The sequence below is a fragment of the Ammospiza nelsoni genome, chromosome 4, assembly GCF_027579445.1.
Source record: "Ammospiza nelsoni isolate bAmmNel1 chromosome 4, bAmmNel1.pri, whole genome shotgun sequence".
Taxonomy (NCBI): Eukaryota; Metazoa; Chordata; class Aves; order Passeriformes; family Passerellidae; genus Ammospiza; species Ammospiza nelsoni.
The window spans coordinates 73,781,790-73,802,630 of record NC_080636.1 but is presented as its reverse complement, the minus strand read 5'-3'; the positions used below and the strand labels follow the sequence as shown (position 1 = coordinate 73,802,630).

Genomic DNA, 20,841 nt, shown 5'->3' with positions numbered 1-20,841 from the left:
GGCCGGGCGGGGCTCGGCGGGGGTGTGCCGGCGCCCGGGATGTACCGGTGCTCGGGGCTGTGTGCCGGTATCCGGGATGTGCCGGTGCCTGGGGGTGTACAGGTGCCCGGGGCTGTGCCGGTGCCCGGGACGTGCCGCTGCTGCCGGCCCCGCGCAGTTCCCGGCGGTTCCCGGCGGGCGCGCGCCTCTCCCGGTGCGGCGCGCGGCGCGGCGGGGCGGGGGCGGGGCGTGGCGAGGGGCGGGCGGCGCGCGCGGCGCGGGAGCGGGGCGGACGGCCGGGCGGCCGCAGACGGCGGCGCGTGCGGGGAGGGAGCGGGCGCGGGGCCGCCTTTCCGGCCGCGGCGAGGAGCGCGGGGCGCGCGGCAAGGTGACGGGCTGGGCTGCCTTCCCCTCCCCTTCCCCCGGGGCGCCGCTTGCAGGTGGGCGAGGGGCCCCGCCGCGGGCGGCTGTCCCGTGCCCCGCCGGCAGCCCCCGGCCGGGGTCGGGCTCCGCCGTGGGTAACCCCCCTGCCCGTGTTTCCTCTCGCCCAGATGCTCACGGCGGCGGCAGCCTTGGTGTGCGTGTGTGCAGCAGCTTGGTGCAGCCCGGCGGCGGCGGCGGCGGCCGGGGGCAGACCGGACAGCGGCAATTTTCTGGACGATAAACAATGGCTCACGACCGTCTCCCAGTACGACAAGGAGGTCGGGCAGTGGAACAAATTCCGAGACGTAAGTTCAGCCCTTCCACCCTGCCCGCCGGCAGCCGCGCCCAGCCCGCTCCCGTTAGTTCCCTTCCTGCAGGGTGTAGGGCATCCCTCGAGGAGCGGGGGCTGGGGTACAGCCTCAACTTTCCCCCTTCTCCCCGAATTTTAATTCTTAAATAATTGTCTGCGGCGCCTCGGCGAGAAGGCTGGGGGTCCCGCCGGGCAGCTCCCGGTGCGCTCCGGCGCGGAGCGGGCAGGACCGCCCGGCGTGCCCCGGGCCGTGCGGGGCACCCAGCCCGCACCTTGGGGCCCGGCGGGCCGGGCCGCGGAGCCGCTTCCCGCCCTGCGGGGCGCCGGGCGTGCAGGGGGAGAGCCGCGTTCGCCCTCCTTCCTCCCGCCGCCCGCCCCGATGCCGGAGGGGATGCGGTGGGGGCCGGGGCTCGCCGCTCCGCCGGTGCCGCCCGGGACAGAGCCCCCTCCCTCTCTCCCTCCCTGCCCGGGCACCTGGCAGCGGCACCGGCCGGCACCGCCGCGTCTCGCCGTGCCCTGTCGTTAGTGCCGGCCGGGAGGGCGGGGGACAAGGGGCAGCGCTCACGGCCGGGTTGCGGTGTCGGGGTGCGGGGCTAAGGCGCAGCGGTGCGCCGTGCCCGGAAGGCCGCGCTCGGAGCCCCAGAACGGCAGCCCCAGCCTGACCCGAATCTCGTCAGTTACGAAACCTGCCGCTGTAAGGTGGCTCTGTCCTCAGCGTGCTTCGCCTGTGCGCCTGGTTCGGGCTGTGTTTGCTGCAAGTTGAGTAAAAGGCAACCTATTTTCAATAGCCGTTCACATTTCTTTCAGTGGAACAGATTTTCTTTGAGCATCCTGTATCCTGCGTCCCTTGGTGTCACTTTTAAAAATCCGAATTCCAACCATGCAAAATAATTTTCTCTTTTCTTTACTTTTTAACGTACTGGATTTTGATTTGGTGTGAAGCATTGATTTGGTTGTAACTTCAGAGGCAACAGGTTTCTTCTTGTTCTACAGCCTGCTGGTGACTGCGGTTTGCTGTAGCAAACCAAAGTAAATGTCTCCAATAAGTCTCTTATTTTTCTGAGACCTGGGGTGTCTTGTGATGCATGTATTTTCTAGCTTGATGTCTGTGGGATGCTAGCTTGGCTGTTTATCTTAAGCAACTGGGAAAGAGCTACCAGAGTTGTGGAAGAACTTATTTTCACAATAGTTTTTATTAAACAGCCTGATTCTGGTGTTTGAGAGCACTTCCAGTCAGTAGTCAGATATTTTTGTTTGCCTTGAATATCTTAAAAATAAAAGAGCTTAGGTTCATGTGAAAAATATCAGTTCAGTATGCTGTGCATCGGCACCTGTGATTTTGGGGAAAAAAACCAAAAAACGAGCGAAAATCTGGTGCTGTAGAAATGTTCTAGGATTAAAGGCTGCTGCTAGAAAACTCCAAAATACATACATACGTCAGTTATGGTTTGTAATTGGGCAAAGTCATTTATGTAAGGACTAACCTGCAAGGCTGAGGAAGCTAAGTGCTCTCTAATGCCCGTCTCCTGGGTGCCCACTGACGTGTGCTGTAATATTGGATATTAGCCAGATAATTTATTCTGTGACAAGTAGGTGTCCCCAAGGGTTTTAAGAGTGACTGCTTTGAGGAATACTGCATACTGATTCTTCTGAGGCAATTTGCAAATATGCTGGCTTATTTTTACACAGTATAAGTTTTATAAGGCTAGTGCTTCAGTGAAGTGTATGCTTTTATTTCTTGTGCAGCATGCTTATGTCCTATTGATTGGTACCCAGTCTGGAATATTTATTTAATATTACAAGGCTCTCCCTGTAAAGCATGGGTAGTTTTCAGTAATTCATAACATATAACTGTAAACCTCCCTCCAAAATTGTGTTAATCTACCTGTACAAGAATACATAAGAAAAATATCTTGTAAGAATACTTATCAATTATCATACTTAAATATAACACGGTGAAGAAGTTTTGCCATCCTACATTTTTATATAATTAGTAAATTTACTTGTGTGACTGTAATTTGTTGGTTTTGAAATTGTGATTAGCAATGTGATTAGTGATTTCAAAGTGGGCTCCTGTTAAGGAATAGGACAGCAGCATATGAAACATATGTAGGGGTAACTGTCTTGCAGAGTTAAAATCAAGGTATGCAAGGCCTGTGTTTGTAATTTAATTCTCTGGTCAGAGCAGGATATTTTTTGCAGGCTTTTGATGCCCTACAGATGTAAGGGTGAGATGGAATTCTGGTGTGAAAAGAAGTATTTAGAAGCTTAACTTAAGACTTAACTGACAGGACTGATTAATGTGAAAGATAATGACCCTGACTTCTGGCTCATTGGCTCAGTTTCTTAAGAGTTTTAGATCACAGTGAGAAAGAACACAGTCATTCAGAGAGGGAACCGTTACAGAGCCTGCTAAACCAGGATATGATATTTTATTTATAAAAAGCCAAGCCATCCCTAAACCTAGCTGTCTTAACATACCCTAAAATGTAATTTTTGTCACTAAGTGTTATTAATGTGTGATTACTAGCTAAGATCTTTTCAGTTCTTTATACAGGCAGAACTGTAACTGACTTTTCATTTCTTTTGAAAGGTCTTGATAATTCTGACAAATCTGTTGAAAATAATGCAGTAGGTATAGGCAAGAACTGTGCCTTAACATGTAACAGTGGGAAACTAGATGTGTGTTAGAGGCTACCTACCTTCCCACTTCTTTTTCTTGAGCAAAAATTGAGAATGGTCCTGTTTTTAAATAGGAGACTTTCCATCTTAAGATGGGGGAGATGGGATGTGTTAAATATCATCTCCTTCAAGTTGTGTGTGCAAGTCAAACCATTTTGGGTTCTATACAAGGGTACATTTACTTTTTGCCTGAAGAGTTTTCAACTCCATCTTAGTGCTGCTGCAGTCCAGTTGCTGAGTAGCTGCAACTATTCATGTCTGTCAGTAAAGTAAGGGTTGGTGTGTTTATTAGGGTTTTCCAAGCTGCCTGGTTAGGCTGCTTCAGCAGCCAGTGCTGTGCTGTCAGGATGCTGGGAGGTTCTAGCCCATGGGAATGTATCCTCAGTTTATTTCAGGCTTGGGAACTGAGGCTTTTCAGTAGATGCTGTTAGGGATATCTTCTTCATTCATATTTTGTTATATTGATAGTGCTTTGTGGTAATGGTTTTATCTATGATGATAGCACTAGACGCTTGATAAATATATATATATATATATATATATATACTGCAGTTTGTCTGAAATAAAGATTATTCCTTTTGAAAAATGTGATTGAGAAATGGCATTACATTTATGCTCTCCTACTTTGAACATCTTAAATCTTATCTAGCAAACCTTCATTACTCATAATGCTGTAAATCTGTGGAGAAAAACAGAGTATTGGATTATAGCAGTTACTTTTCTGTTTCTGATTACTTTCCAAATTGCGGTGGTGTTTTTAATCTTAGAACAAAACATAGTGGCTTTGTCATTTAAAATAATTTTGTGTTTTTATATATTTACAGTCAGTTGGACAAAATTGCATACAACCTTAGTTGTCTGTTGTATCACTATCTGAAAATCTTTCAGGCTTTTTCCAGAAATTTAAATTTTAATTTCTTTAAAATACAATGAAGAAAGAATCTATAGGGTAACTCATTTTAGTAATTGATATTTGTAAGGTCTCTCATGCATTTGTGTTCATTAAAAAGGCTGTATTTTATATGGTAAATTTTATCTGCTGCTGGAAGAGAGATGTTGGGTTTTAACTTGCTTGTTAAAAGCAAGTTAAGCAAGATATATACCTTTTCAGAGGTCAAAATTTAAGTGATTGCTGTGTTTTCAAATTTAAGTTGATAAATGAGCTCCACAACTCACCTGTGTCATAGTATTGCTACAGAATAGTAGGGTTGGTTGATCATTGGAACCAGCTGCATCATACTATAGCGTTAACTGTCATCCCACCATCTTAATATAGTTATCAAGGGTGCAGAAAGTAGAAGAAAATTGAACAGACCATAAAGCCAAGCAGCTAGGAAGAGGAAAGTTTCACTGGTAGTACTCCTTTTCACTCTGCTTTGCTGTGAGGTCTTCTCACATTGGCCATTGAATGTGTTGCCTTCTACATGTGGCAAGTTCGGGCAGCTTGGCTTCCCAGAGGAGTCTTTTGGAAGTATTTAAAGAGCATGTTTTTTCAACATTAGTGAAAACTAGACCTCTGTGTTTGGAAAGGAGATAAATTGAATATTAGGTCTTCATATCAATTCAGAATAGCCAGCATTAATTATTCCCTTGTCTGTTTTGGAGGTTTAAGGCTTCTCAAAAACGAACACTGCCCCTCAGTTAAGCTCCATGCCAACTGTGCATTACTGTTTTGAGCAGAACATCTCTGTGTGGATCACAACTACATCTTTGTACAGTTGAGAAAGCCAAAGGCCCTTTTAAAAGGGATTCATCACAAGTTATTTGCACTTTATTATGAAATTTCCATGTAAATATTCAGAAGGTTTTCATGCTTTAGGAGTGGAGTACCAGTAACTTTGCTTGAGTAGGAGGAGGAGGACTTTTGTTCAACAAGATTTTTGCAATGGACAAGAAGCCCTCATAGTTCATGGAGGATCCTTTAGAGGAAGTCATTATTTAGGACTGGATAGTGCAGCACTCATGGTCTTTTCTCTAACTCATGTTAACTCATTAGGTGTGAAAAAGGTTTTGGTGGTCTTATTTCTTCAGTGCTTTTTATAGGTCAGGGTAAAAAGCCTTATTATTGGGTACAGCAGCTCTTTTACAGCATGCATATGTCATGATCATGATGTCAGGAGAAAATGCAATTGAAAACATGAAAGATGAGCTGCTTTTTGGTGTTGCCTTTAACCTGAGTTAAACCAAGATCTTTTAAAAAAATTACAGGGCTTTGAATCTTTTCCTCATGCCACTGTTACCTGAAACTAGCACTTCTAAAGAAGTGTCAGTCCCTTTTTCCCATGACTTACTTTGTATGATCTGAGTTTTATTAATATGGTGAAGGAGGAAAAATTTGGAAGCCTAGGAGGTCTGACAGAATAAGTGTTTTGTACCTTCACCTGTAATTACTGCCTTTGAAATGAAGCTAATGAGGACTTGACTGCTCTTTTTAAAACTGTAAAATATGGGAAAGTGTTAGGAATTTGTATTAATTTTAATTAATTAGGGAAATTTAAGAAGCTATTGAATAGTTCATAACTTCTAGATAGAATGTAACAAATTATAATGGGAAAGAGTAATGCAAATCTTAATTTTTCCTTTCTTCTGTGTTATAGACAAAGGTGTCTAATTTTTATGTGCCTTTAATTCATTCTCGAGTATGGATTCCTGTTTTCTTTTGCAGGATTACTTTTCCTATGGTCTGCTTTTGCTGCCTGTTTCTAGTGCCAAATACTTTTTTTGTCTGAAAAGGCAGAGTCTACTAATCTCAAACTATTGTTAACACTGAACTCTTAAATGTCTCTTGGAAGGCATTAACTTGGAAGCTCTTTATGTAGCTGACGTTTAGAAGTTAAGTAAATGGTAATGTGCTTTTCCTTAGATTGCCCTCATAATCTAAAGTAAAGCTGATAACATTGTTTCATCTTATCTTTATCTCCTTTCTCTGAAGAATAATCTTTATTTTATATGCTGTAGGTTATTTAGTGGCTATGGATACCCAGTCTTCTCTTGTCTTTCCATTAAATCTTATTGGGATTGACTCTAGCCATCTGTGCTTATTATGGTGTAGTATATATAGCTTTTTAATTCACAAATAGATGGTAACAGTGACAGAAACTGCATAGGCTATCTTGGCTTTACAATCTGAAGGGAAAGATGCCTAAGAGGTTTGATAGGGGGTGGCAGAACATAGAAAACAGTGGATTGAGCAGAATCGGGATATTTTTAGACTGACACCATTAATCCTGTTTTCCTATCTCCTTTGTTTCTATTAATTCGTGGTAATTGAAGCATTTGATGTAACTCTCTGCAGAAAAGAGAAATAATAGCTTGGATTAGTATGTTTGCAAGTGTTGGTCTATTTCTGAGTGTGACTCTTTTGACTGAGCTGAAGAAGTTGTCTGTCTGTTGTTTCTGTGTCTTGTCCGTGTTGTCATGACTCTTGGTGTGTCCATGCACACCCTCCCTTCCTCCCTGCTGAAGGAAAAAAGAAAATCTTTCAGCAGCTGGTACTTTTTTTTGGAACCTAGTTTTAGAGCAACTCCCAGGTATTCAAGCCTAAGGAAGCTTTTATTCTAACCACAGTATTTCTATCACTTTTTTATCAGTATTGAAAAAATACTTTAGTAAAATAGCTGTAGTTTTGTTTTGTGTTAATGTTTCTAATGTAGAGCTTTTTAAAATTTTTGATATTGATTTTGGAATGGTGTTTCTCCTATTGCTTGTTGTTTTTCTATTATCCTATTTGTCTGAACTTGACATGTTTTAATGTCTTAGTAACTATTGAATGTTTCCTTTTCTGCATCTCAAAGTCCTACTATGCCTAATGCTAAAATTCTTGCTTGTTTGCTTTAGAAACAAATACTATGGAGGCAACACTCCATAGTAAATGAGTAAATGCTGGCATAGGGGATTGTATTAAAAGTTTTTGTAATTTTCATATTTCTTGAAATTTTATTTCTGAAAGAGAAAAGGTAGTGGCTTGTTATATCAGTGATCAGAGCTTCATTGGGCATTCTTACCTAATTTGAACAACCTTTAGTTATTTGTTAAATTTTTTTTAATGGTTTTTCATTTCTACTTTCCCATTTGACACTGATGGATGACAGCAGGAAAAATTATGTAGGAATTAATGATGTACCTAAAAAAGGTGGTGCAGTTTCAGGTGGTGCCTTGGACAAGACACAAGGAGAGATAGAATGAAATTACAACCCATGACAAAGCTTTTCACATTATGATGAAGATGTGGTATCACTGCTCTGTTACTATCTTTGCAAGTGGCTGCTTTAAAAGAACACAATAGGAGAATGGGTTTAAAAGATTGAAATAATTCAAAATTTTTGGTACTTTAGTACTTCCAAAAAGTATTATTTTAATATGTTATTGTTGAAGACTGTCCAGTGCTTGACATTTCGCTGCAGAAAATTCTTATGAATTATTTTTTTATTTTCCTGTGTGATACATAATCATTGAATCAGAAGAGACTGTCAGTTGGGAGCTTGTTCAGTATCTCTCTAAAAATGTCTGCAAGTCATCAAACAATTTTAGGTAGTGCACTTACACTGGGGCCTGTATGCAACTGAAAACAAACTCCTTTGACATTTTTGAGCTTGCTCTTGATGGTGAAATTCATTCCAGTTGTTAAATCTTTGTAGCATAGCAGTGAGAAGTACTGAACTTACTCCTTTTTATATGTGAAAAATGATGTGTTCTACCAGCTGTTCATTAAAGCAGCAGGAAGTTATTAATATGAAGAGTGTGGGGATCCATATTTAATGATGCATATATGTTTTGAGGATTTGGTAGGGCTTGTGTTGGTGACTGGAACATCGTTTTAGGAGAAAACCCAAGCAGTGATTCTTAGAAATGAAAGGAATAGACTGGTAGGTAAAGGAGCAGTGACAAGAGTCCATTGTACAACGTGCCCTTCCAGCCTTTTGCGACAAAGTTAATCACTTTAGTCAGACTTAGAAAGTCTGTGTCAAACTCTGAGAATTCTTGGTGTTCATAAAGTTTAGGGCCAGAGAAGGCAATTGGATTTGACAACATGCTTCCCTGTGTATAGTGGCTTTTTTACTTAAATCCTCACAGATTATATTGCACCCAAAAATTCTTCTTTGGCAAAAGCATTTCAGGTTTCAGCAATCTTTGTGTGCTACTGGCACAGATAAAGGTTTGCTCTCTAAGGCCTGCACTATGAGGGAATTAATTAGCTGCAATATTCCCAGATGATCTAGGCAACAGATTTATGCTGTTTTGCCGAAGAGTAAGGAAGATCCCCATTTAAATTCATAATGGTCTGATCTGGAAGTGTTTCCTTTTTGGCCCAAATGTGAAATGTCTGGAATACGTGCTTGATTTTTCTTATGCTAATTTGCTATTTAAAAGGATTTCTGTTCTACCATCTTCGTAGCATTTTCTTGTGTGTGTTGTCAATAAAAGCCAATTGCTTTTATGTGAAAAATCACAGTTGATATTGGAACTTGCTGCAAGCCAATTCAAATCTTAAGGAAAATAGAGAAATAGCTTCAGAATTTTCATTATGATAGTCACCAGGATACATACTTTTAATCTGGTTTTCAAGTCTTTAAGTGTATTAAGAAATAGGTAGGCAATCTTTTTTCCAACATCCAGGAACAAACAACATGAATGTGAAGAGCTCCTACTTTACAAAGCCAGCAAAGGGCTCAGATTGCTAACTGTATTGCAAATAGTGCACAATATTCCATATGTGAACTGGATTAAAGCACACTAAGTGCGTAACAATTTTTCTAAATCTTACTCAGTCTAGCATTTCTCTCTTAAACTATTAAACTGTTCCGTTTTTCATACATGTGCCTATTTTTACATGTATATATATTTAACTTTATTCAGGACTTCTTGGTAGGCAGTTACAAGGTCCTGATACTTGGGGCATGAGGGGACAGAATTTTTTTACACTATTAAGAAAAAGACTCAATTACATTAGAAAAAGAAGCAATTTGTTCCACCTGTAATATCCACTGGTATTCCTGGGCTCCCCAAAAGAAAATATCCTCTCAAAGCATGCAGGGATATAACTGCCTTGTAGTCACTGTAAGTAATGTCTTAGCCAGTTTAAGTGTAACATGATTATGAATCACGAGATTTCTCGCTGAGATCTGCGGGTGAAGTCTCATGAAGATGGAGAGGGAGGGATATGCATAAGTAGAATTAACTATGTAGATTTGCACTGAGTGAATAAGATAGACAAATAAAACCTCAAAATATTTCAACGTTTTTCACTAGTCCTGAATGTATGGATTTATAAAATGGGTTCTACACAGTGGTAGAACTGTGGTTTGGACAAAAGCTACCATAACCTTCTGTCTTTGCTTGCTTTTTTCATATGCTGAATGTTTAAAATTCCTATCTTTCCTTTATTCATTCTTGTGTAAAAATGATGGTTTCTTAGGGCATATGAAACTTTTTTCCTCCAAGCTTTCTAGATTTGGATTGTAGCACTCTCTGTAAATAGAATTCTGACATTTTTGAGTACCATAACCCATTGGAAGACAATGATGTTTTTTCCCCCAGAAGGTTCTGAAGTACTGATACTATCGAGTATTTGATGTCCAGCACATGGAAAAGCTGCTGTGTTGGGTGTTTTTGTTTTTGGTTTTTGTTTTTTTTTTTTAAATAAGTGAATGAGGCTATGTGTGTGGGAGGGCACACACATCCTTATGCTAACTGGTACCTCAGATCAATAAAAATGTAAAGTGATTTTACGCTGTCTGTCCCTCATTTTGAGGAGCAAAATACCTCAAAGAATGTTAGAAGTATTTTATAGGTCCAACCCCACCATGTCTGCAGTTTTATCTTACCATTTGATGTCCCATTGGTTGCAGATCGTTTTTGGATATATATGAAGGTGACATGGGTTTAACAATGTTTGTGGTGTGCAGAATGAAGTAATTCTGAATTCATATCTCAGATTTGTGAGGCAGTTTTATGCAATGGTTTCAGCTCACTGACTGGAATAAGTACATCTTTTTTTACATTCCTATAAATATCACATAAGAACAAGGCTAGTATTGCTACAAACATGTAGAGATTATCAAGAAATGTTTGTTTGAACTCCAGCTTCTCCAAGAAAGGTGGGAGAAGTTATAAAAATAATACTTAAAGAAAATGTGAGAAATTATTTTGTGAAGCAAAGCTGATGTTGATTCTAACAGTGCTTATCTGATTGTAAAATGTGATAACATCTTACATAGTCAAGGTTTTAAAAAGATCCTTCTTGTCAAACTCTTTTAGCTGGAAAGTAAAGGAATCTTGAATTTTTTTACAATTGGACTGTGGCTTTCAAGCCCAGTTTGATTGTAGATGGACTATTCAACAGCATGAACGTTAGGAAATCTTTTTCCCTAAAATATTGTAAATTGCTGTCAAACATTATTAATAATAAAGAGTTCATCTGGTTAGTAATATCTGTTTAGTGCTGCTTCTTCTACAGATATCTGTGCTTTTTGGTCTAATGCAGTTAAAGGTTAGCAATTGTACATGCTTAATTACCAGATACACAGATCCTACTCTTGCTTTGTTATATCAGAAAGATGTATTTTTTTTTAATTACCAAAAAAAATTACTATTGAAGCTAGAATTTCTATGGCTGTAAATTTTTTCACGGTATTTATACAACCGAGTTACAATATGTCAATGTGCATCATTCATTTATGCTGCAATAAAACACATTTAAGCATGAAAATGAAGCATTTTCAGATTTGACAAGTTAATTTTTCAGTTATTTTAACTTAGGTAGCTGTAACCAAACAGCTTGCTCATTAGACCAAAAAACCTGCCAAGAGTAATCAAGCATAGGGATGAAACAAAAGACATTATGATGTATTATTTTATGTCTCATGTTGATCAAGAGAAGTGGTTGATTGAAGGAAAATGAAGGAAAGGAAAGAAAATGATCCTCATAATGCTGAATTAATTATAATTTCAAAGGGATGTGTAGTCAGCCAACCTTATAATGTCTGAATTGTTAAAGGAAGTTGTTCAAATAGTGTATTTTTAAGGAGTTTCTCAGGAAGTGGAACATTTCTCCTTGAAGATTTAGGATTGTTTTCTCCATTTTATCAAATCTTCACTGGATATCTCTGGGATGATGCTGTATTAGACTGGATCTGAACCTGGTTTTCAGGGACTCTTGTCTAATGGAGGTCACTGAGGATATGTCCACTGATGTTTGTGAGAGGTGGAACTTTGCCAGTCTGCTTATTTGAAATCATTATTTGACCATAAAGTCTACAAAACAGGCTTCTGGATATATTTTGCATCTTTGAAAAATGGAAAGAAAGCAAACTTGAACTGGAGAAGAAACTAAGTTATCCAATAATCCTTTACATTAGAAAAACCTCTCTAGTGGTATAAAGTAGTGTAAATAACAAGATTGTGTGGGTTTTTTTTCCTTTATTTTTCTTTTTGCATTTAGAGGTATAAGAGAATTACAAGTTTGTTGCAACTTATGGAGTACAATGAAAACATTATTTCTTTGTTAAGTTACTGTATTTGACTGGGGATTTTATTTTCCTTTTCAAAAAGTTATTTTCCTGAATAAGTTGTTATTCTTCAGCTCTTCCCCCTGCCTCCCTTCTTCAGCCATTTGCAAGGTGTAGGCACAAAAAAAACCTTTCAGTTTCACTGACCTGAATCGAAGTACTTCATTTTGGCTAACTCATCTTCAAGGATTTCTGTTTGTGTATTTAAATTCTGTGTCTGACTGATTTGCTGTGTTTCTTCATGGAAGTGTAGGTGCCTCTGTGCTGCCTTTACATGCCCAGCTCCTGCAGTGAATTGCAGATTGCATGATCACTCTGCTCTCCCCTCCTGCTGAATCACATGTTGCTCTGTGCAAAGCAGCACAGAAAGTCAAGTAAATTGGAGGCTGACAGTTATGAAGTAGAAATAAATAAAGTCAGACAAGCATTAAAAAAGCTGCACAGTGCATAGCAAGACAATATTTCTGAGGCAAGATTTTCATCCTGTATCAGAAAGGCCATTTATATAGATAATAATATTGTTATAGACTAAAGCTGAGTAACCTCTTTTGTCAGAGATACTAAAACATCTGTTGCATGGCTTAATTCTGTGGAAAATCACAGGGTTGATGGCCGAACAGAGCACTGGGATGGATTTACACAGTAGCTGTTTTTTGCATCTGGTGCTAGATTAGATTGATCATCTGGCATCATTAATTCCTAGATGTCCCAAGTAAGGTACAAATCTGTAGGTAGAACAAGTCAAAACAAGGTTTCAGTAAGATATACCGTTGTGTAATTATAACTATATTGTTTGAAGTCTGTATTTAATCTCTGTTCATATTATGGTATATCCTCCTTGTGTCACTCGTCTTAAGTGAAGTTCTATTATACCTGTCTCAGATTTATTTTCTAAATAAATTACTCAGTCATTTGATGTTTCTAACATTTGTATTTTTCCCGAATCTTTGTTCAGAAATCTACTAAGCTATTTGTTATTTCATTCTTTGACTAGGCAAAACAATGGGTTGTTAATGTTTACATATTGTCACTAAAATAAAAATATTTGTCACTTTCCTTTTATGGCATTCACCAGAAAATTAGAAATGAGGGTAGAATGAAATGAAAGTCAAAATTTTATTGCTCCTATATCAGCTGTAGGGATGTGCAGCAATTATTTTATCCATGTGGAGATTTCTTTGACACTGGTCACAGTGATAAATGTCCCTTTCTATTCAACCTTTAAACCAGGTTCAAGTCCCTGGTCAGTCCCATAAACATCTCAAGTGTTAGTGTTGTTTGGAGTCTCCAGGCAAGAGCCAGTGATTTTATGCCTTTTCTACACCAGTTTAATTTATGTATTTGGTATGAAAGAACTGGACAAATGGGTGAAGGAAGAATTTCTTCCTTTTTCAGCCTGGATCTAAATAATCAAGATCACTCCTGTTTTAAGCAGTTAAATGCATGAGACTGTAAACTCTGAAACTGAAGGTCAACAGCACCAGCCATCCTTGGGGACTGGGGTTAGTGTGCAGGCAAATTGCCTGTCCTCCCATTGCACCTGGATGAGGGGAAAGCTGGGCAGTACAGTTGCATTGTATCAGGAATAGAACATCTTATCTAAAAAACTCGAGTATCAATTCAGAATTCCAGATCTTATCACTTAGGTCATGAATTTGGAAGAATTTTTCTCTCATTCTATTTTTGTTCTTTCTGACATGTAGACTGTATAAGTCTGGAAGTCTTCCTGCTTTCCTCCTGCAACTTCAAATTTCTTGGAAAAGGATTTGAGTGAATGGTGTACTTGCTGAAGTTAAATATCTGTAACAAGAATCTGTTTTATTTGTGAGTGTATTCTATGAAATTTGACTGTGAATCTTAGATAATGCCTTCTTGCTTTTCAATATATAGGTACTTTCATGTTTTTGTCATTTGGTGTTTTTTTTTTTTTTGTTTTATTATTCATTTAGAAGGAATTATATGCCTAATTTTTATTAGAAACCAGGGCAGTTTGGCACAGAAAATGTCCTGTGAAAAGAGTATATTGTTCACTGGGACGAAGGTTTAAGAAGTATTTGACTTATAGTGGATTAAAAAGAGGTTAAGTGTTTTACTCCAATAGTGTAAAATTAGTTAAGGACTTGATACTGTTTGTAGCTGTGTGTTGCTGTTCTGAGTGATTTTTGGCTTGAATTGTTAGGAACAGGTATTTGTAATGACTGGCTGCCAAGTAGATTTGTAGGACAGGGAAGAATCCTGAAATTTCAAGCACTAAGTGTTAGCTTTCTGAGAAAAGTTTGTCTTAAAAAATAACACAAATATGAAATAATTATTCCATATTGTCCTTTGATTTTCTGTTTCTCACCTAGTTCTTTGTCATTGCTCAATTTATGTTCTTTTCTCTCTATTTACTTTCTTGCACACAGCAATTAAATCAGCATTCTTGGGAGAAAGCTTAAGAGCAATTTAGAGGGTTTCTGAAGAAAAGTCACTGGTTTATTATCACATGAGTATTGTTTCATGATTTCTTCTGAGAATGGAACAGCACAATTTGTGAACCAATATTCAGCCAAAGGCATTTAAGTACCCATTCTTACCCTATGGATGTCTAGTTACCCTCTCTTGGCAGCCTACTATGTGTGTTTGTTTGCAGAAGTGGAATTTATGTGATTCTTTTACTAGATCAGATTCCCATTTCTAGGAGTCATTATTTTACTACACTGAAAAGAGCTTGCTTGTTTCCTTAAATCACTTAGTAACCTGATGAAAATAAGACTGAGTGCCAAGTCTTAATTTTCACTGCAACCATTAATGTTCAAACAGGTTAAGTGCATCCTGAAACATCAGTGATGAAATGGTCAGGTATAATGATTTGTTAATATAGCATTATAAAGGTTATATTATAAGATTCAAATTTCAAGTCCAATACCATTGACCAATACTGTGATACAGGTGGGTATCAGTCTTAGAGGGGATCTGACACTGGATTTCTCAGTTTAACCAAAGTGACAGTGTAGTCATCCTAGTTAATCACTACTGGGACTGATTTCTGCATACTGAGTTTGAATATCTCACATCTGGAGTGCTCTGGGTTCTATCCAGCAAAGAGTTCAGGTCTGTGGCTGATGTAAGCCTGTGAACGAGCTTCCTGTGAAATCACTTGCTGTGACTCCATTAAGTGAGATTATTAATTTGTGTTAAGATCATTACTATCTGGCCAGTTTCTATTTTTGCTGTTAATTCCAAAAGTGTATTTTTTTTTAAATAGATGAAATGGTTGAACTGTTTGCTTTTGGCATAGATAATGCCTTACTGGTGGGTTTGATATGACAATATTATTTGGACATTTCAGAAAGTTAAGCTCTGCTACTTTGGAAAGATTAATTGTAGCACCAGTTACTTTGACAGTCTAATTCACATTTCATACACACAGAAAAAGGAAATATGATAAACTGTCAAACTACTGGAGTGTCTGAAATAATGTGGTTCTTTTTTAAGAAAATGTTAAAGCCCCTGGATTTTTTGACCACTGAAACCTGCAACCTTCTTTTAAATTAAGTTTCTCATAACTGATGTAGTGTAAGTACCCAAGGCATAGAGTTTGTGCAGGGATCTGCTGTGCAGGAACAAAAAATGCTAGTGCCATTAAATATCAGATCAGGTGTGTAAAAACATGTAGCTTAATTTTTAGATTGTTATTTGCAGGTGCAACTAGCCTGAGGAAACATTATCCTTTTCAATTTTTAAAAATTTATTCAAGAGGAATATACATCAAAAAACCCAAAATCTTTTCAGTAGCTAATGTAGCTTATCTTATTTGGACATGTTTCAAAATTTTATGCTAAACAGCAAAGCTAAAAGTAAGATTGTGTTAGAATTTAAGATGGTACTCAGTTTCTGCAGCTTCAGCTATGTATCCCATCTTTTTAGTGTAGTCTTCTGTGCCTAAAAATTCTGTATTTCCTTTATATCTGTACAGAAGCCACTCACCCCTTCCTGTGACATAGCTCTTTTAAAGTGAAGCATTTCTGTAACACACAAATCAGCAGTTTATTTTGAACACTGGCTTACAGTACATGAATTGTAGAATTTGCCTTGTTTGTAAACTTCTTCTGCAGGTGTGTTTTTGTTGTAGGTCTTTCACAATAACTTGTTGAAGAATAAGCAATAACTAATCAAGAGCAGCAGAAATCAAGAGCATGACCTCAATATTTTTATATCCTAGGGGAGCACTTACTATGTGAAATGTAACTTGAATATCATGAACTATCGGCCAGGTGTCTTATAGCAGCCAACTCCTGTAGTTTATGTGCTTGCATTCAGCTAGAGCTGCTGCTCTGAAATAGATTTGTATGTTTGTTGAGTATCTTGGGAAAGTTTTGTGTTGGTAAGAAATTGTTTCAGGGTCTGTAGAGCTATTGATGAATTCAGCCAAAGATGAAAGTAGCTTTAAAATTGAACACGTGCAGAAAACACTCAGTTTCTACATAGAAAATAGCCTTATCCACTGGGATGTCTGTATTGCTTTCTTATAAAATGTAAAGTTTTTGATGTGAAATTAATTATTTTCAGCAAATCTGATGATTTTTGCTGGAATGTTTGAAACTGTAAACAGTCAGTTTGTCTTCATTAAGACTTTTTTCCTAGGAAGTGAAGTTAGAGAAACATGGTATGGAAAGTTAGCTGGATGCTCATGGACTTGTAGTATTAACTGTTACACAGCACTACCTGTGAGGAAAAAAATATCGCCAGAAATAGTGTTTGTATGTGATAGGTTCTTGTGGGTTGTTCATTCTTTACCTCAGAAGTGAGTTCTACGTTGAATTCAGTCACTGAATTTGAGGTAGAGCTCTGACCTAAGAACAAAAATTGTGTACTCTATCAGACTACTGAAAAAAAACCCCTCTAAAATACCAGATGGAGCTAAATGTGTGGTGTATTGCTTTGTATGAGAGCTGTCAGGCACTTGCAGTTCTCACAGTTGTTTCACAATGCTACAGTTTGTTTGTGGGCTCTGTGTTTCTTGGTGGTTTCTGTCAGTGCCTTGCAGCCCCGTATCACTGATTTGGACCAGAAGTGTGATACTGCAGTGTGGTTTGACAATAGGAATCATATCTCTTGATGGATTTTGGTGATATGTAGAGATGTAGGTCATTCTTAGCTTGTATTTTAAAAATGCCCAATGAACCCAAATGACTAAGCAACCAATGAAGCAGCAACTTGCTGCATGTAATTAAGTTTTCTTGTTATTAAGTTAGCATTTGGATTTGGCTGCTTGGTGAATAATTCTTTAGCATACCTAGTCTATTTAAAGGGACAAAATAAATATGCTTAGTATTTTCTTTCTGGTTTTAAGACGTAATTTCATATACTTTACATCTTCGTATATTTTACTGTTATTTTTTATTGGTCTGCTACAATGTTTTTCATATCTTTGTGTCTTGTGTTTGCTTTTGTGTTGCTTTATTAGGTAACTAATGGAACAAAAGAAGCTGAGTGGTTCTCTAGGGAAAACAGGAAAATAAAATGTTGACATATATACAACAAGAACTAGAAGGATATGCTCACTGATGTAAAAAATTATAGCAACAGTATGGTAATTTCTTCATAGCTGGATTTTTAAAGCCAATGTTAGCTGTTTTAGATTTATTTAGGTGCAAAACATTAGGGCAAATACGGGGCTGTTTGAAGGAGGAGCAAGTTTTTTATTTTTTAGTGTGTGCATACATATGCACATGGTGGATTTTTTTGGTATAAAATTCCTTAGACTGTTAATTGTAGGTCTGAGACATTGACATTCTTCTCTTATTTTAGACTGCAAGGAAAAAAAAAGATGAGGTTGGATGCTCATTTTTGCATATTCTGTAATTCTAATTACAGAGCTAAACTTGGGGAAAGGATGGTGTAGGTTCTTTTTATTGTATACATTGCCACGTGTGATGTGGCAAAAGTTTGTAGGAAAAGTAAAAATTTTTTTATTTGTTTGGTTTTGTTGGGTTTTTTCTTTCTCTTGCAGTCAAAAATTATAAGTTTGCATTGTTTTGCTTTAAATGGACTCTTGAAAAAATACTGACTTGTTAAGTTTGTCATGTGTATAATTAAAGCTCTTGTCTCATATAGAAATATTTCATCTAATTTGTGAATACCAGGAAGATTTAAATCAATTTGTGGTAAATCAACAGTGTATTATCCTTGCTGTATCAATTATAGTGAGTAAAGAGAGAACCTTGGAAGAACTTTTCTCTCCAAATGAAAATGGAAGATCTTAATAAAACCCTATTATTTGCTTAAAAAAATGTTTATCATCAGGGCATCTGTCACTCCTATGGGTATTAATTTCTACTAAGAAATTTTTCTGTCAGTGATGGAAATGCATCTTTGAGTTTCATGCTGAAGAGTTACAGAAACAGGTAATATTTTTCTGAAGTAAGAGTAATCTTTTAAATTGAGTCCTGATTACAAAATTGCTATCAACAACTGATACATGTATATGATGATGAATGTAAAATAAGTAGGTATAGAGAGCAAATGCTTCAGCTGTTCCTTCTGGTATCTCCCTGTGGAGAGACTGAAGGTGCATCTAGGTGGCAAAATTCTCTCAGAAGATGCGTGTAACAAGTGAGGCTATGGAGGTAATAATAATAATACTAATAACAATAATAATAATATAGAAATAGCATAGCTCTAGTAATGCAGGGCAGTAAATAAGCAAGTTTACCCTATTTCTGAGCAATGCCTAAAAAAGCAATGTATGCTCACCCTTTCAGTGATTTTGGTATTTGAATTTAGTGTGCAGAGGTGATTTGAATGGATCTGTGTGGTTTTTTGAACAAAATATGTAGTTTTACATATTTTATGTAAATACACACTTTTTGGTGTATAAGTGCTTAAGTGCCTTTGTATGAAGTAGCTTAATAAAAACCTCATTTTTACCACCTCCAATGCAAACTTGATGTAGAACAGTTGGCCAGGTTGCTTGTAGGCAGGAGTTAGTCCATTGAGCTTATTTTTGAACAACAGCCACTAAACAGTTGCATGTATTGTGGTAGCAGGATATGTATTATTGATGCTTTCCAAAACCAAAACAGGTTCAGTGGCAATGTTGTAAAAGTAGGTTGTTGTTGTGCAATTATTTGGAGGCAACTGAAAATCACTGCTGTTATTAAAAACATTTCAAGTATATTTAGCTCATTCATTGTTAAACCTGAATCTTGAAAAAATATTTTGGTCACTGATGTCCTGTTTCTTTGCCCTTGGTAACTAAATTTTAATTCAGATGAAAGAGAAAAGAAAGTTTTTTACAGAATGTATTTGGCACATTTCAGATTTTTTTTTCTTTCAGTAATGCTCAGAGCTCTCCAAAGGCTTACGAGTAACAGAGAAAGAGCCCATGCAGATCAGGGACTCTTTACTAATGCTATTCATAAATCAGCTATACTGCTACAGAAACTTTGGTATTTCAGCTGAGACTTAATTCAGTACCCCTCAAAGGTTAGAAGTGACTATTTTTTGATTTTCAGAGTCCATGTTTTCTTCCACGCTTTTTATTCTAGCAACTGAAGTAGGTATGAAAGGAGGAAAGAGTCCTTATTTTGTGGGGGAAATTTAATTAGGCTTTTTTTTTTGGCCATGGTTAACCTCACTTGTGAGGCAAAGAATGAAGAGCAAAGAGAAGGATTAAACTGAGAGAGGAAAATAAGCATACACACACTGAAAATGTTAAAATAGAAGGGAGAGATGTTTTTTTCCTTGCCTGTTTCTGACAGTGATTGGAGAGAGGAGAAAACTTGAAACTGAGTGAAAGCATTGTTTGGGATGTTCATATCCTTTGCTGTGTATACACATAATATTTAAGTAATTTGCCTGTTGAGCATCAAATTGGAGCAGCCTCTTCCTATTGATATGTTTCTTCAAGGTTCTTATAGAGAGAGCAGCGTAAGGGAAATTGGCATGTGTTCAAATACTATTAGAGGTGTAATTTAATTTGCTTAAGGCTGTTGCATCTCCCCTTTTCCTGTAAGGATAGATGAGGAGCTCGACCCCAAAGTACCAAAATGGAAGATCACAGTTAGGAAAAAGCACATGAGTGAGATTGGATATTGCTATCACTGTTCCATGACACTTTATTATTATAAGAGTATCTAAAACAAGCTTAAGACTCCTCAAGTGTGTACATAATAGTCTTGGTATAATTTCTGTTAAAATAGGAGATATTAGTTAATATTACAGTAGCCTTTCTGCTTTGTTAACTGTGCTCCTGTACATTAGATTCTGTTTTCTGTTTTTCATTGTGAACTATCTGGAAATTGAGGGATTACTAAGACATTTTTAAGGCTTTTAAGCCTTTCAGCATCAATTAATGTGACAGTTGGAGAGAGAAATTTTGCTAAAGTTTTTCTCCTGAAAGGTCATCCCTTTTCCACATAATTTGAGCTGTAATTAATAGGAAGAGTTGTTTAAAATGGATACTATACTTGTTTGAAAGGGCAAATCTGCTGTGGGTAAAAATTCCGCTTCCCAAGTGCCTGAGTTTCTTTCTCAGGAGGTGTTTCTTCACTTTCCTCCTGGTATGAGCCTTTAAAACTATATCTAAATGTCTTTCTCCCTCCATCTGAATCACTAAGAATACAGTCCAGGCAGGAGTAAATTGCTAGCATTATCATCAGAGGAATGAAAATTCTTCAAGCTCTAGATGGCCGTGTTATTTTTGCTGCCTGGCTGTTACCATCTCTGCCTTAAATCAGATCATGTGGTGTGTGCAAGGTCTGTGCTCTGTTCCTGTACATCTCTAACCCCAGATCTTGGTCTGAAAGTGTGCACATAAGTACAGCTGCAAATAGTATAACAAAAGTAAGTCAAGTATTTACTAAGATATGAATATTTTACCAATGTTTCTGTTTTTTCTGCTCTTGAATTTCTTTCCTGTTTCCCTCCCCATTTCTTGCATGCTGATTTTTTTTT

General features: G+C 38.1%; 1 protein-coding gene across 2 annotated transcripts in view; it reads left to right on the top strand.

The window, feature by feature from the left end:
* Positions 1 to 368: 368 nt before the first annotated feature.
* The window catches only part of SPOCK3 (SPARC (osteonectin), cwcv and kazal like domains proteoglycan 3), a 167,081-nt gene continuing 146,608 nt past the window's right edge, over positions 369 to 20,841 (top strand). Inside the window, exons 1-2 of one of the 2 annotated variants that reach the window (XM_059470783.1) lie at positions 369 to 419; positions 531 to 707. In XM_059470783.1, the coding sequence (XP_059326766.1) occupies positions 531 to 707 (177 nt within the window). In that variant the 5' untranslated portion in view covers positions 369 to 419. Of the gene's footprint in view, positions 420 to 498; positions 708 to 20,841 lie in introns of those variants that run through there. The other variant, XM_059470784.1, reaches the window with a different exon arrangement.